The following is a 14,865-nucleotide window of genomic DNA, read 5'->3' on the forward strand; positions in this document are numbered from 1 at the left end:
CTGGCAGAGATACGTCCTGACTGCTATATATCCTACAGCATAGATATGGTCTGAGCCTCTTAGATCACTCCAAACAAGGCGCTCACCAGTCTCTCCCAGCTCTGGGCATCCCAGATCCTGGGCCCAACCTCAAACTCCTCTCCAAATGTGGTCCACAAGAGGGACCATCAGGGCCACCTGGACACTTGTGAGAAATGCAAATACTCGGGTCATACCCTAGATTTACTAGAGAGTATCTCAAGATGGGCCTAAACTCCTGTGACTTAGTATCCTCTTCAGGTGCTTTGTACAGCTGGACAAGCGTTCCCGTAGAATCTTCTTTTTGCTGAGATATGAAGCCTGAGCCCACTTTCAGGAACCTCAGTGGCACTGCTGCCCGTGGGCATGGCATGTCCTCGTTGTTTGCTTTGGCGTGTGGACTGGCTGGAAGCAGGGTCTTTTATGGGGAAATTGTTTAGGACTTCTACACAATTAGCTCAGCTAATTTTAAAAAGTTCAATACTCAGAATGAGGAGAGTCCTGCCTGGGGCAATTCCAGTAACATGAATTGGGCTAAGTTTTAGCCCCAGTTTACTGGGACTCAAACTCAGGATCTTGCACTTGCAAGGCAGGCACAGCAACACTGAGGTACATCCCTGGCTAGCCCCAGTTTTTATATTATTTTTGACTTGCAATCCAGTTTCCACCTCCACCCCAGATTTGCAGTCCAACTTAGTCCGGGAGCTGGAGGTTGCAGTGCCGTGATTCAGGGCCTGGGACGATGCCCTCCACTGCCTTCCTTTTTAATTTGAATTCAGCCAAAGCCCATAAAGGAAACTCGGAGAGCTCATTCTTTGAAATAGTCTGTTACACAATGGAAATCCATCAGTAGTGTTTGCTGTTTTCTCAGAATTCAAGGCACTGCAATGAGTAAGGACTACAGACATCTAAAGAGAGACATCTAAATGGTCACCTTCACCCCCACTTCCATGTCTCTGTTCATTGATCTGTGTCCAAAATGCTTCCCCTGTATGATCAACCAACACAAATAAAAAACACAACACTTCTAAAATAGACTTCTTTGATCTTCTACTGGGCATATTCTTTTTTAGTTACTTCTTCACCACCACAGAAACAATTCCTTTTCCAGCTTTCTTCCTGTGCTGAAAACTCTGAGGTGTTAGCTCATAGCCCTTTGATGAATTATGACATTGCTTGGATCTGCTTCTTAGAATCTATGACAGGGGCATGGTATGGTCCAAGTTCTTCTCATCCCAAGGCTGGATGGCTTCAGCAGCTTCTTGGCTGTACCCTGGGTGGACCAGCCATGTGCCCGCCTCAGTCCATGAACCTTCACTGCGCAGTGCCGCTCCATGGCTTTTCTTCTGTTGCGCATGCCATTAGGAAAAAATCTACCCTACCTTCATTTTGGCTTTTATTAAATCTAAATATCTCTTGCCCAGCATCTGTGCTATATACCCGCTCTGCCTTCTACATTTCATCAAGTGAATTCTCTATCTTCCTTTTCATGCCAGGAGATCAAGGTGCCATTTTTGCAGCTCTACTTGCTTTTTCCCACTTTGATATCATCACCCATGCCATCCTCCCCATGTCCCCAATAATACACTCCACCCATCTGACATTTTCTTCCTCTTTTCCTTCCATTTGTCCTCATTTCTCATTTCAGAACTTGAGCATTTACAAGTCCCCTCTATCCTTATATGTACTAGTACTGCTGTATGCACAGTTTTTATATATGTGTTGCTTTGCAAACATTCCCAAGCAATTTCTGTATGTAGGTTGTTATCTAGGGATTTACAACTAAAGACCAGAGGCTGAGAATTTTCCTTTTCTTTTGCTAATGCTACAGGTTGGGGATCAGCCCAGAGTGCTGAGGTTGGGAGAATGTTCAGTGTGAAATGGGTCCTTAGTACATGTTGTCCACTGACCACAAACGTTGCTTGACCCCCTTAAGACAACCAGAAGAAAGAGAGGAGAGAGAGAGAGAGAGAGAGAGAGAGAGCAAGGTGTATACCTTGAGGGAGCTCTCCAGAGACCCACGAGAGAGAGAGAGAGAGAGAGAGAGAGAGAGAGAGAGAGAGAGAGAGAGCAAGGTGTATACCTTGAGGGAGCTCTCCAGAGACCCACTTAGAAACCTTCCTCCTGATCTCATATGCATCATGTGAACGGAAAAAGTTATTATATGAAAAAATTGGTTTAACTATGGCTTTTTGGATTGTTGCACGCTCCTCTTCTGCTCTGAGTGCCTGCCTGGTTTGCATTACGATTTCCTTCCGTGCTGGAAAACATAGACTTTCTCCCTTTCTTTGGAAGGAGTGAGACCTGTTGGAAATCTGAGGCTCCAGGATTCAAATGCAATGGCTTGGCTGGAATGCTCTGCAGTGCATTTCTTGACAAGTCCTGAAAAGACTATTGAATTCTGGGCTGTGCTTTTCTGCAGGGTTTGGATGTGTTTCAGCTACAGTGTTTGGCTAGAGAGAGTAATCAAAATAGACTTTTTTCCTCCCTTAGCAATCTTAGGTTACCTTTTCATCCTTATAGTTAAAGTGGAATATTTTACAACCATGCAGGTATTTTGAGTGCAATAGAATCACAAGTCATTCACAGCTTATCTTTCAAAATTGCATGTAATTGCTCAAAATATAACCTGGTGGTCCTGACCTGATAGAAAAATTGGCAGACATTTGGTTCACTTGCTAGAGGATCTTTTTTTAAATTAAATACAGGAACTTTTATCTAATAGGTTTTCCCCATCTTTATATGATAAAAATGCTGTATCTAATAATCTCTGCATTGTCACTTGCATTCTCACTGTGGTGGGCTGGGGGTTTTGATACTCTGCGTGTAACAGGCTGTTGTTCTCTGTAATCTTCAAAGGGCTCCTGGCCTTTGAATCTGCTCCATATCTAAAATTCTAGCTTTAATTATCAGATTAGCCCTCTTCTTTTTTTCTTTGTGATTAAGGAGGGGAGAAGCTGAAATGTGTTCATTGTTCCACAAAATACTTGAGAGGGTAGGATCCCAAATGTTTCATTTTGTTCTAGAAATGAGAGCTCATCAAATTATACACTCCTTCAAATCAAGGGAGGGAAATTAATAAATCAGGCAAACAGAGACATTGAATGACAGGATATAAATGGGTGTTTGCGCCGTGCACTTTGCTAAACAATGCTGGAATTGTGCTTTGCAGGGTCCCTGCAAGTCATGAACAAAACGAGGAAGATTATGGAACATGGAGGGGCCACCTTCACCAACGCCTTTGTGACCACACCCATGTGCTGCCCATCCCGGTCATCCATGCTTACAGGAAAGTACGTGCACAACCACAACGTCTACACAAACAATGAGAACTGCTCTTCACCCTCATGGCAAGCAATGCATGAACCTCGGACCTTTGCTGTGTATCTTAACAACACTGGCTACAGAACAGGTAAAGTGCAACATTTCTAGCCCATGAACCTAGGTATTATGTCTTAGGCAGAGGAAAACACATTGTGTAGTATAATCTATGTGACGGTCCAGTAAGCCTCTAAACCAAAGTGGTCTCGTTTCTCTGTCAGAATCCTCTCCATCTGGGCTGTACTCTTGATCTGTAATCAGATGCTATAACAGAATTCCTAATTTATAAAGAAAAGAAGTTTATTTAGCTCACAATTCTACAAGGTAGGAAGCCCAAGAGCATGGAGGCAGCTTCTCATGAGGGCTTTGGTTCTGTGCCATAGTCTGGCAAATAGTGGAAGAGCAAGCTAGTACCTGCAGATGAGACAAAGCACAAGGGCACCATTGCTTTGTAACAACCTGCTCTCGAAGTAACTAATCTACTTCTTTGAGGAAGGAGTGAATCTCATCTAAGGACGAATCACCTCTTGAAGTCCCGCTTCTCAGCCCCATCACCATGACAGTCAATTTCAAAATGCATTTCAGAGAAAGCAAAAACTATATTCAAGCCACAGCACTAACGTCTTATTCTGAAAAATGTACCAGTGACAGATCCCTTAGAAAAGTCAGGATTCTCAGTGGACTCACCAGGACACCCAGCAGTTGGAATTTTCCAGGATAACCCAAAAATAAAAGAGTTTTTGTTCCATTTGCCTCCTTACCTATACCTCTCAAGTCCCAGGAGATCACAACACACCTTAAGGCTTTTCTTAGATGCTGGCAAATTCCTGGTGACTGTTTCAAATGAGAAATGACTCAGTTTTCAAGCTGTTTAGAACCTATCCCAGGGTCTGGAGTACAGCAGGTGATCAAACTTACTTATTGCTTATTGAATGAGTAACTAAGCAAATAAACCAATGATGTACACCCTATTGATTCATTTACTTATTTGTGCATAATTACTATTGCTTCAGTCATTATTAAGTCATTATTTTTAGGTCTCAAATGTTCACCTCCATCTTCTAGGAAAGGAAATCATCCCAATTGCTACACCTGGTATCAGTGTTTAACTTACACCGGGCAAGATGATGTTTTCGATTAGTAGGCCTTTTGCAAATTGGGGACCTCTTTTGACAGGGGTTGTAAACATCAAACTGATCTCAGTGAGAAAAATGTGTAGGATTTGTGTGACACCCTCCCAGCCCTCATTCTCCCAGGGCTGATGGCTGTCCTTGGGTTTTCAGAGTGTATTTTCTTGGAAGAAAACAAGAATATATATGGAGGGGATGCAGTGAAAAGTAGAGTTTCCAATGTTTTTTGTCCAGATCCACCTAGACTTATTCGTAAAAATTAAAGAGGTCATTTTGAAAGCTTATTGGAAATGATTTTCAGGCCTACAGATTCTCTATTCTGAAGGTTATTCTAAAGGATTTCAAATAAATATTCTCTTAAATCTGTTTTTAAAATTAAATTAATCAAGCCAGGGATTTAGCTCAGTGGTTCTACCGCCTGCCTCGCAAGCGCAAGGTCCCAAGTTTGATCCCCATACCTCCCCCCAAAAAATTAAATTAATCTTTCCCACTGGACCCAGAAATACATGGCCATTTGCTTTTTTGCAGAGTGCCCCATGGGCACTTAATACTTGTTATTTATGGATGAAAATATCGATTGTGCATATGATAGCAGCATCACTCACAGGCATCTCAACATCTCTACTCGAAGAAGTAGCTCCTCCTGTGATCTGAAGGGTATCTGCTTTTGGTTAGGAGGGAAATTAGGTTACAGGGAGGTTACAGAGAAGCATAGTGTGTTTTCTCACATTAGTGATTTAAATTTATAGCACCTTTCATCTGAGAACTCTAAAGCAATTTGCAAATCCATCACACATCCCTGTAGGGTTCATAGACAGCAAATGTACTTGGCTGTGTTTTATAACTGAAGTGGGGGTTTCAAATTCTGTGTAACCAACTCAGAACCAGAAGCAGAAGAGGTCCTCTAATGCCTAGTTCCTGATTTTAACCACTAAATTCCATACCACGGGAAGTGTGGTATGAAAACAGCCTTCCAGTTCCCAGGCTCCCTAAAATTTAATCCCTAGAGCAGATCCAGAGCTTGAAGGGCTGGGCTTCTCATCCTACCAGAGTGACATGGTGCAAGAGGTGGGCATAGTGGCACATGCCTGTAATCCCAGCACTGGGGAACCTGAGTCAGGAGGATTGCCATGAGGCCAGCCTGGACTACAAGGTGAGTTCAAGATCAGCCTAAACTACACAATGAGACCCTGTCTCAAAAAAAAAAAAGACAGGTGCAGGGAGAGCAGGGCCCTGCCAAGACTTAGTCCAACAGGGTGTGCTAAGTTGTTTCAACTAGCTCAGGGAAGGTGAGAAGGGAAGCAGTTACTCTGGTTTCTTATGTACTCTGTACCAAGAATTTTATCGAAGTTATCTCACTTAGGTTTGCTTTGGTTTGGTTTGGTTTGGTTTGTGCAGTCCTGGTGATCGAAGCCAGGGTCTTCACATACAGATACATCTCCAGGCCTTTTTATATTTTATTTTGAGACAGGGTCTCTCTAAATTGCTAATATTTGCCCAGGCCGGGCTCAAACATGCAATGCTCCTGCCTCAGCCTCCGAGAGTGCTGGGATCACAGGCATGAGTCACCATGCTCAACTTCACTTAGTTCACCTAGCTTCACCTTACGGCAAGCTTGCAAAGAAGGATTCACCCATGTTACCAATGCACAAACCAAGACTCTTGAAGGCTAATTGTCTAAGGTCACCAGCCTGTCAGTGGTGAAATAAACCTAGCACTTCTGACTCCCAAAGTCTTTCGCCCACCTCATTTTCTTATTTCTCTAATTATTATTCTCTTCACCCTTTTCCAAAATGCCTTACAGAGACCAGAAAACATGATAGGATACAGAACAATAAGGTTTTGACAGAAACAAAGGCTAAACTAGTTAAAGTCGAGGCATGAACTACATACCATGGAGATGTAGGGAAAGGTTGCATATTTAGAAACAGGCTTCTTGGTGGCAAAAGCCCAAAAAAATCCACTATACATTGCAAAGTTTACTGGGTCACCAGAATCAAAACAAATCAGTTGCTCTAAGAAGCGCCGCATATTCTGTCACGTTTCAATGTTACTATGTTGTATACATGCCATGATGGCTCAGTTCCCTTATTTTTAGAAGAACAAAAGTACAGCCACAAGGTTACAGTGACTTGCTCAAGTAACAGTGACATTAACACGAGAAGTGTCTGCATGAAGATCTAGGTCTCCAGCATCGCTCCAGTATGCTGCCCTAAGGGTTAGGGCAGGATGAACCCCGCACTGGAAGGCTTTCCTGATGGCAACTGTGAAACCCAGCAAGCTTTTCCTGGGTGCTTCCTCCAGGGGGAGCAGGTTTGCTCCTGGAGAATAAAGGCTAATTTTTCAAGGATTGAGACACTCAGAAGGATTAAAAGTTGGAAGACCAAAATAACAGTGATAAAGACCTGTATCATTTAAATTTATCTTTCATGAAAAAATACTGAAGTGTCTCAGACAATTAGGAAGTAAAGATGTCTTTGTGACAATAATTATTGACATAGCCATGGATAGTAATCTATGTGAAAATACACACATGAACACACAAGAATGATAGGCATTGCGCCAGTTAACTCTGTCAATTTGACTGGATTAAGAGACTCCTGGAGTGGTGGTTGGGTCATGGGGTTGCTCTACTCATTGGTGGATTAATCCACCATGTTCACAGCTGAGTGTGCTGTTAGGAAATGGGGTGCTGTGGAAGGTGGGTCACTGAGGTCAAGCCTTTGGAGGGTTTACCTTTCACTGGAGTTCTTCCTCTGTGTTCTGCTTCACTACCACCATGAATGAAGCAGCTTTGCTCCATCATGCCCTTCCACCATGTTTCTGCCCTGGAGCCAGCTGACTATGCACTGAACCCTCTGAAACCATGAGCCAAATTAAACCTCTCTAAGTTGTGTGCATCCGATATTTGATCCCTGTGATGACAAAGCTGACTAATATAGGCATGTTAGGAAATTATAAGAATTGGTGAGTGGCAGGACGAGCCACGGCCGCCTCAGAGGCGCACGTCCTACTGAGGTCCCGAGTCACGCAGAAGATGCCGAATCACCCCGCTGCAGACAGGCAGGTCTGCCCACGCCCTACCGAGGACCCAAGTCCTGCAGAAGACACCAAATCACCCTGCTGCAGACAGGCAGGTCTGCCCACACCCTACCGAGGTCCCCAATCCTGTGGAACACGCCAAATCAGCCCACTACAGACAGGCAGGTCTGCCCACGCCCTACCGAGGTCCCGAGTCCCGCAGAATACCCCGAATCAGCCTGCTGCAGACAGGCAGGTCTGCCCACACGCTACCGAGGTCCCAAGTCACAACGAACACACGGAATCAGCCCGCTGCAGACAGGCAGGTCTGCCCATGCCCTACTGAGGTCCCAAATCCCACGGAAGATGCCGAATCACCCCGCTGCAGACAGGCAGCCACCTGGTTCCACACCACAAAGACGCAGAGGACACCAGATCACCAAAACATGGCACTGAGTCCCGCTGCTCACGGCCCAGAGGTAGGGGCTTCTGAGCTGCCGTCCCACTGCTCCTGGTCCAGAGGAAGGGGCTTCCCAGCCACCATCCCTCCCGCTGCTCCCAGTCCACAGGAAAGGGCTTTTGGGTCACCATCCCTACTGCTGCTCCCGGCCCCTGTCCCACCTCTCCCAGCTCAGAGGAGGTAATCCGTGCAGGCGCTAACAGCTCCCCCCCTCCCCCGTGCCAGTCGAAATGAGAAAACACGTAAATAAGTCTCAAAACCAGACTTCCAGATCACCTACAGCAACCCCAAAGGGAAATGAGATGGAACACTCTGATACTCAACCACCTGGACCCACTGAACTGGCAACAAAAGGGGATCTGGAAAAAATGAAATCAGAAATAATTTCTCAGATAACAGGAGAAATTGTGCCCCTAGTGCAAGACATGATTAATAAATCTAGAGAGAAGCTCAGGAACATGATGGAATCCCAACATAAGAAACAAATGGAATCCATAAAACAGATACAAATAGATTTCCAGGAGATGAAAAACTCCATTGAAAGTCTACACAGCAGAATGAGCCAATGTGAGGACAGAATTTCAGATATAGAAGATAAGATTGTAATTAATGACCAGGAAAAGAAAAATTGCTTCAAAATTATAAGGGAGCATGAGAAATCAATCCAGCAGCTGCTAGATGATGCAAAGAAGACTAACATAAGACTGACTGGACTCAATGAAGAAACAGGAGAGAGTGCAGATGACATAAAAAAATCTCTTCACAGAAATAATGGCAGAAAACTTCCCAAGCAGGGGAAAAGAGCTTGACATACAGATAAGTGAGGCATATAGGACTCCAAATAGCCTTGATCAAAAAAAATCTACACATAGGCATATAATTGTTAAGATTCCAGAAACTCAACAGAAGAACAAAGTTCTACAAGCAGTTAGAGAAAAGAAACAAATCACATACAAAGGAAAGCCCATCAGAATCACAGCAGACTTCTCAACACAAACCATCAAGGCAAGAAGAGCTTGGAGTGACATATTCCAAGCCCTAAAAGAAAACAGCCTCCAACCCAGATTGACGTACCCTGCAAAACTATCTTTCAAAATGGATGGAGAAATAAGATACTTTCATGACAAAGAGCACCTTAGGAACTTCGTGAACACCAAACCACCACTGCAAAGAATTTTACACAATATCCTAGGAACAGACATTGAGGATCACAACCCCAGGAAGCAAAGCAGAATGAACCCATCTGGCATGACAAGAAATTAAATGTCAAGGGGGAGAACCTAACAAAAAGAATAACTCATGGCAATGACAAGTCAATACGTTTCAGTTATAACCATCAAAGTTAATGGTCTCAATTCACCAATCAAAAGAAATAGACTGGCAGAATGGGTCAAGAAGCAAAATCCAACAATATGCTGCATACAAGAAACACACTTAATTCAAAAGGAAACTCATAGACTGAAAGTTAAAGGGTGGAAAACAATACTCCATGTGACAGGAACCTGAAAAAAAGCAGGAGTAGCTATCCTCTTTGCAGATCAAGTAGATTTCAAACCAACACTGATTAAGAGAGATGAAGAAGGACACTACATCCTTGTAAAGGGAGCAGTCCAAGAGGAAGAGATGACAATCATAAATATCTATGCACCAAACACTAGTGCACCCAACTATATAAAACAAATACTAATGGACATGAAAAGTCATATATACACTAATACAATTGTAGTGGGGGACCTCAACACCCCACTGTCACAAATAGATAGATTAACTAGACAAAAAATAAGTAGTGAAATACTAGAACTCAATCGAACTCTTGAAGAATTGAACTTAAGAGATGTTTACAGAGTCTTCCACTCCACAAAATGAGAATACACATTCTTCTCAGCTGCACATGGATCATTCTCAAAAATAGACCACATACTCACACATAGAACATGTTTAAGCAAGTGCAAAGGAATTGAAGTTATCCCTTGTATATTATCAGACCATAGTGCGATGAAGTTGGAGATCCATAGCAAAAGAAACTCAAAAAATTTCATAAACATGTGGAAATTGAACAATAGACTTCTGAATAACCAATGGGTCACAGAGGAAACTAAAGAAGAAATCGGACAGTTCCTTCAATTAAATGACAATGACAATAAAACATATCAAAATCTATGGGACACAATGAAAACAGTCTTACGAGGGAAATTCATAGCAGTGAATATGCATATTAGGAAAACAGAATGAGCCCAATTAACCTCACGCTGAACCTCAAGCTTCTAGAAAAAGAAGAGCAGGACAACCCCAAAGCTCATACAAGGGAGGAAATTATAAAGATCAGAGGAGAAGTCAATGCAATGGAGACTAAGAGAACAATACAAAAAATCAATGAAGCCAAGAGTTGGTTCTTCAAAAGAATCAACAAAATTGACAAACCCTTAGCTAACCTTGTCAGAAAAAGGAAAGAAAAGGCCCAAATCCATGCAATTAGGAATGAAAAGGGTGAAATTACAACAGACCCAGCAGAAATCCAGAGGATCATCAATGCCTACTTCCAGAACCTATACGCCAATAAGATGGACAACACAGAAGAAATGGACAGATTCCTAGATACATATGAATTACCAAAGTTGAACGAAGAAGACCTAAAACTTCTAAACAACCCAATATCAACCAATGAAATTGAAAATGTAATTAAAAACTTATCAACTAAGAAAAGCCCAGGCCCTGATGGCATCACTGCTGAATTCTACAAGACATTTAGAGAGGAACTACTGCCAGTACTGTTTAAACTCTTCAATGAAATTGAAAGGGAAGCAATACTCCCAAATTCATTCCTGGAAGCAATCATCACCTTGATCCCCAAAGCAGAGAAAGACCCAACCAAAACAGAGAACTATAGGCCAAACTCACTAATGAACATAGATGCGAAAATCCTTAATAAGATAATGGCAAACAGAATGCAGAAGATCATCAAGAAGGTCATACACCCTGATCAAGTGGGATTCATCCCAGAGGTGCAGGGATGGTTCAATATATGAAAATCAATCAATGTAATACACTATATCAATAGAGCCAAGGACAAAAACCATATGATTATCTCCATAGATGCAGAAAAAGCATTTGACAAAATCCAACATGCATTTATGATAAAAACCCTACAAAATATTGGAATAGATGGTCTCTACCTCAAACTGATAGAAGCCATCTATGAAAAACCAACAGCCAATATCATACTAAATGGTCAAAAACTGAAACCCTTCACACTAAAATCAGGAACAAGACAAGGATGTCCACTATCACCACTCTTGTTCAATATAGTTCTGGAAACATTAGCCATGACAATTAGACAAGAGAAAGAAATAAAAGGAATAAAGATAGGTAATGAAGAAGTCAAATTGTCATTATTTGCAGATGACATGATACTCTATATAGAAGACCCCAAGAATGCCACCAAAAGTGTTCTGGACTTAGTAACCAAATTCAGTCAAGTAGCTGGTTACAAGGTCAGCACACAAAAATCAATAGCTTTCCTGTACACCAATGACAGACTCACTGAGAGAGAAAGAGGGCAAATAATTCCTTTCACAATAGCATCCAAAAAACTGAAATACCTAGGAATCAACCTAACAAAAGAAATCAAAGACCTCTTCTCTGAAAACTATGGCACTCTGAAAAGAGAGATTGAAGATGCTATCAGAAAATGGACAGACATCCCCTGCTCCTGGGTAGGAAGGATTAATATAGTGAAAATGGCCATACTTCCAAAACTGCTATATAGATTTAATGCAATTCCAATTGAGATCCCAGCAGCATACTTCATGGACCTTGAGAAAACAATCCAAAAATTCATTTGGAATAAGATTAGACCCAGAATAGCAAAAGTAATTCTAGGTAACAGAGACATGGCAGGGGCTATCACAATCCCCAACCTGCAACTACACTACAAAGCTACTGTGATAAAAACAGCATAGTACTGGCAAAGAAACAGACCTGAGGATCAGTGGAACAGATTAGAAGATGCAGAAACAGCACCCGACACACTCAACCATCTCATCTTTGATCGAGGAGCCAAACACCCTCACTGGAGGAAAGATAGCCTCTTTAATAAATGGTGCTACAAAAATTGGGCTTCAATTTGCCAAAGATTAAAACTAGGCCTATATCGCTCACCATGCACTAAACTAAAATCAAAATGGATTAAAGATCTAAATATTAAAATAGAAATGCTCAACCAGTTGGAACAGAGGTTAGGTAGAACCCTTGAAGTCATCGGTGTAAGAAAAGATTTTATGAACAAAACCTCAGTTGCCCGTGAACTAGCACAAACAATCAACAAGTGGGATCTCTTCTTATTAAAAGACTTCTGCGCAGCAAGAGAAACCACCAGCAGTGTGAAGAGACAATCCACAATGTGGGAAAAAATCTTCACCTGCTCTTCCTCAGACAAAGGTCTACTATCTCAAATCTATAAAGAACTTAAAAAGGTCAGACCTCCCAAATTTAAAGACCCAATCCAAAAATGGGCATCTGAAATGAACAGACATTTCTCAGACAAAGAAGTAGAAATACCAAATAAATACATGAAAAACTGTTCAACATCACTGATCATTTGAGAGATGCAAATGAAAACAATGCTGAGATTCCACTTCACTCCAGAAAGAATGGCTGCTATCATGAAATCAACCAATAACAAATGCTGGTGGGGCTGTGGGAAAAGAGGAATCCTGCTCCACTGCTGGTGGGAGTGTAGACTGGTGCAAGCACTGTGGAAATCAGTATGGAGATACCTCAAAGAACTAGGACTGGAAGTCCCATTTGACCCAGCTATCCCACTGCTGGGGATCTTCCCCAAAGAATTAAAAGAATCATACCACAGTGATATATGTGCACCCATGTTCATAGCAGTGCAGTTTGTAATAGCTAAAACTTGGAAACAGCCCAAATGCCCATCAACTGGAGACTGGATCAAGAAAATGTGGTTTTTTAATAAAATGGAGTACTACTCAGACATCAAAAATGAGAAATTAGAGACATTTATAGCTAAGTGGATGCACATTGAGGTGATACTCTTAAGTGAAATAAATAGGACACACATGTGTAAATACTGAATAGTTTCTCTGGTGTGAGAAACTGAAAGTGTAAATAAGGACTAAATGTGTAATAGGTCATGTGAAATAGGAAGAAAAGGGGCAAAGGGGAAGGAAGTGGGAGGGCTAGGGGAAAGGATAGAAGAGAATGGGATTAATATGAGAAAATGGAAAAATAGGAAGAAAATCTTTGTAAATAGGGAGGACTGGAGGGGTTGAAGGGAGCGCTGGGCAAGGGTGAAAAATAAGAACCAAGAGAGACTATGTAAAGGTGCAAATTTCCAATGATGAATGTCATTATATTGTATACCTAAAATGTACCAATGATTAGAATGAATAATCGATAATGCAAAATAGAAAGAAAAGGTCCAAAGGGGTAGGGGTAGTGGGAGGTGCAGGGGAAAGGAAAGAAGGGAAAGGAAAAATAATGAGAAATGGAAAAAATGGAAATAAAGTCTTTGTAAATAGGGAAGGGTGGAGGGGGTGAAGGGAGGGCTAGGAATGGGGAAAAAATAAGAACCAAGATGCATTATGTAAAGGTACAATTCCCAATGAGAAATGTAATTGTGCTATATACCTACAATGTACCAATAAAAGAATTTAATTTAAAAAAAAAGAATTGGTGAGTATCTATTAAGCGACAGTTATTTATGAGGCACTGAACTAGTGGGGGAAAAATAACAAAGTATAAATATTATATTGCTCTCCTAATAATGCACCTATTATTTGGAATATTAAGCTGCAAACCTAAGAAAAATAATGAAGGAAACTGAAATATGTATCGTACCTAAGTATCCATCTAGACAAAAGGCAAAACAACAATAAGTTTTATGAAGAACAGCTCAGAGAAGATGAATTACTGAGAGGTTTATTTTGGGAGGCATCCAGCATACATAGATTTAAATGAATTGAATTGATCCAATATTCACCATTATATGACATGATTTTTCTTTTTTACAACTTAGGCATATTTTGGGGCTGGGTGTAGCCTAAATTTTTCTAACTTTAGTCATGGAAAATATGAGTCTACAATAGCTTAAATGTTCAAGAGGGAAAAACCAGTAATGTGCCTGTTGCACTCTGTTCTGACAAGTGAAGTGGGAATGACATTGGAGTACCTATCATGAAAGTGAATGTTCTACCTGAATCTGCTTTAAAAAAATTAGTTTACATTTCTTATGAGGGTATAGGCATTAATATAAAACCGCACGAAACTTTAAAGTAGAAAAGACCAACCATAGTTGAGGCAGCATGGAGTGCAAGAAAAAACACTAAGGTGAGGATGAAGGAGTTGGAGTCATATCTGGCACTGCCCTTCAGTAGTTTTGCGGATTTAGGCCAGCTTTTCAACCAATATCATGCAGAGATTGACGCAGAATGATTTCTAAGTTTTCTTTCCTGTGCAAGATTATATTGCACACTTTATTATACTCACTGGAATTACCATATCGATGCAGTTAAAAATTATCGTGTTCAAATTACAATTATAACACACAGTACACATATGAAATTTAATCACATAAGAATTAAATTTTACGCACGCTAATTCTCCTTCATATCATGAATGGAAGGAGTAATATTTAATAGAAATCTTCACTAAATCTTGGGGGTTTTTTTGAGACAGAGCCTTGCTATGTTGCCCAGACCAGTCTTGAACCCCCATGCTCAAGCAATTCTCTACATCAGCCCCCCAAGCAGCTGGGACCTCAGACAGACCTCAGATGTGTGCCGTCACGTCTAGCTTTGCAGTAAATCCTTTTGTTAAGAATTCTTTTGTAACAAATCAACTTAATCTATTTTCCAATTTCATCTCTTTTGACCTAACAAAATGTACTTACAT

At 41.3% G+C, this 14,865-nt stretch overlaps 1 protein-coding gene across 1 annotated transcript in view; it reads left to right on the forward strand.

The window, feature by feature from the left end:
* Window positions 1-14,865, forward strand: part of Sulf1 (sulfatase 1) — a 156,577-nt gene that overhangs the window by 78,279 nt on the left and 63,433 nt on the right. Inside the window, 1 exon segment of the mRNA XM_087190436.1 lies at window positions 3,191-3,430. Within this exon segment, the coding sequence (XP_087046562.1) occupies window positions 3,191-3,430 (240 nt within the window).

Source organism: Heterocephalus glaber, unplaced genomic scaffold, assembly GCF_053883595.1.
Source record: "Heterocephalus glaber isolate CG9 unplaced genomic scaffold, H.glaber_assembly_v1.0 deba00001553, whole genome shotgun sequence".
Classification (NCBI taxonomy): domain Eukaryota; kingdom Metazoa; phylum Chordata; class Mammalia; order Rodentia; family Bathyergidae; genus Heterocephalus; species Heterocephalus glaber.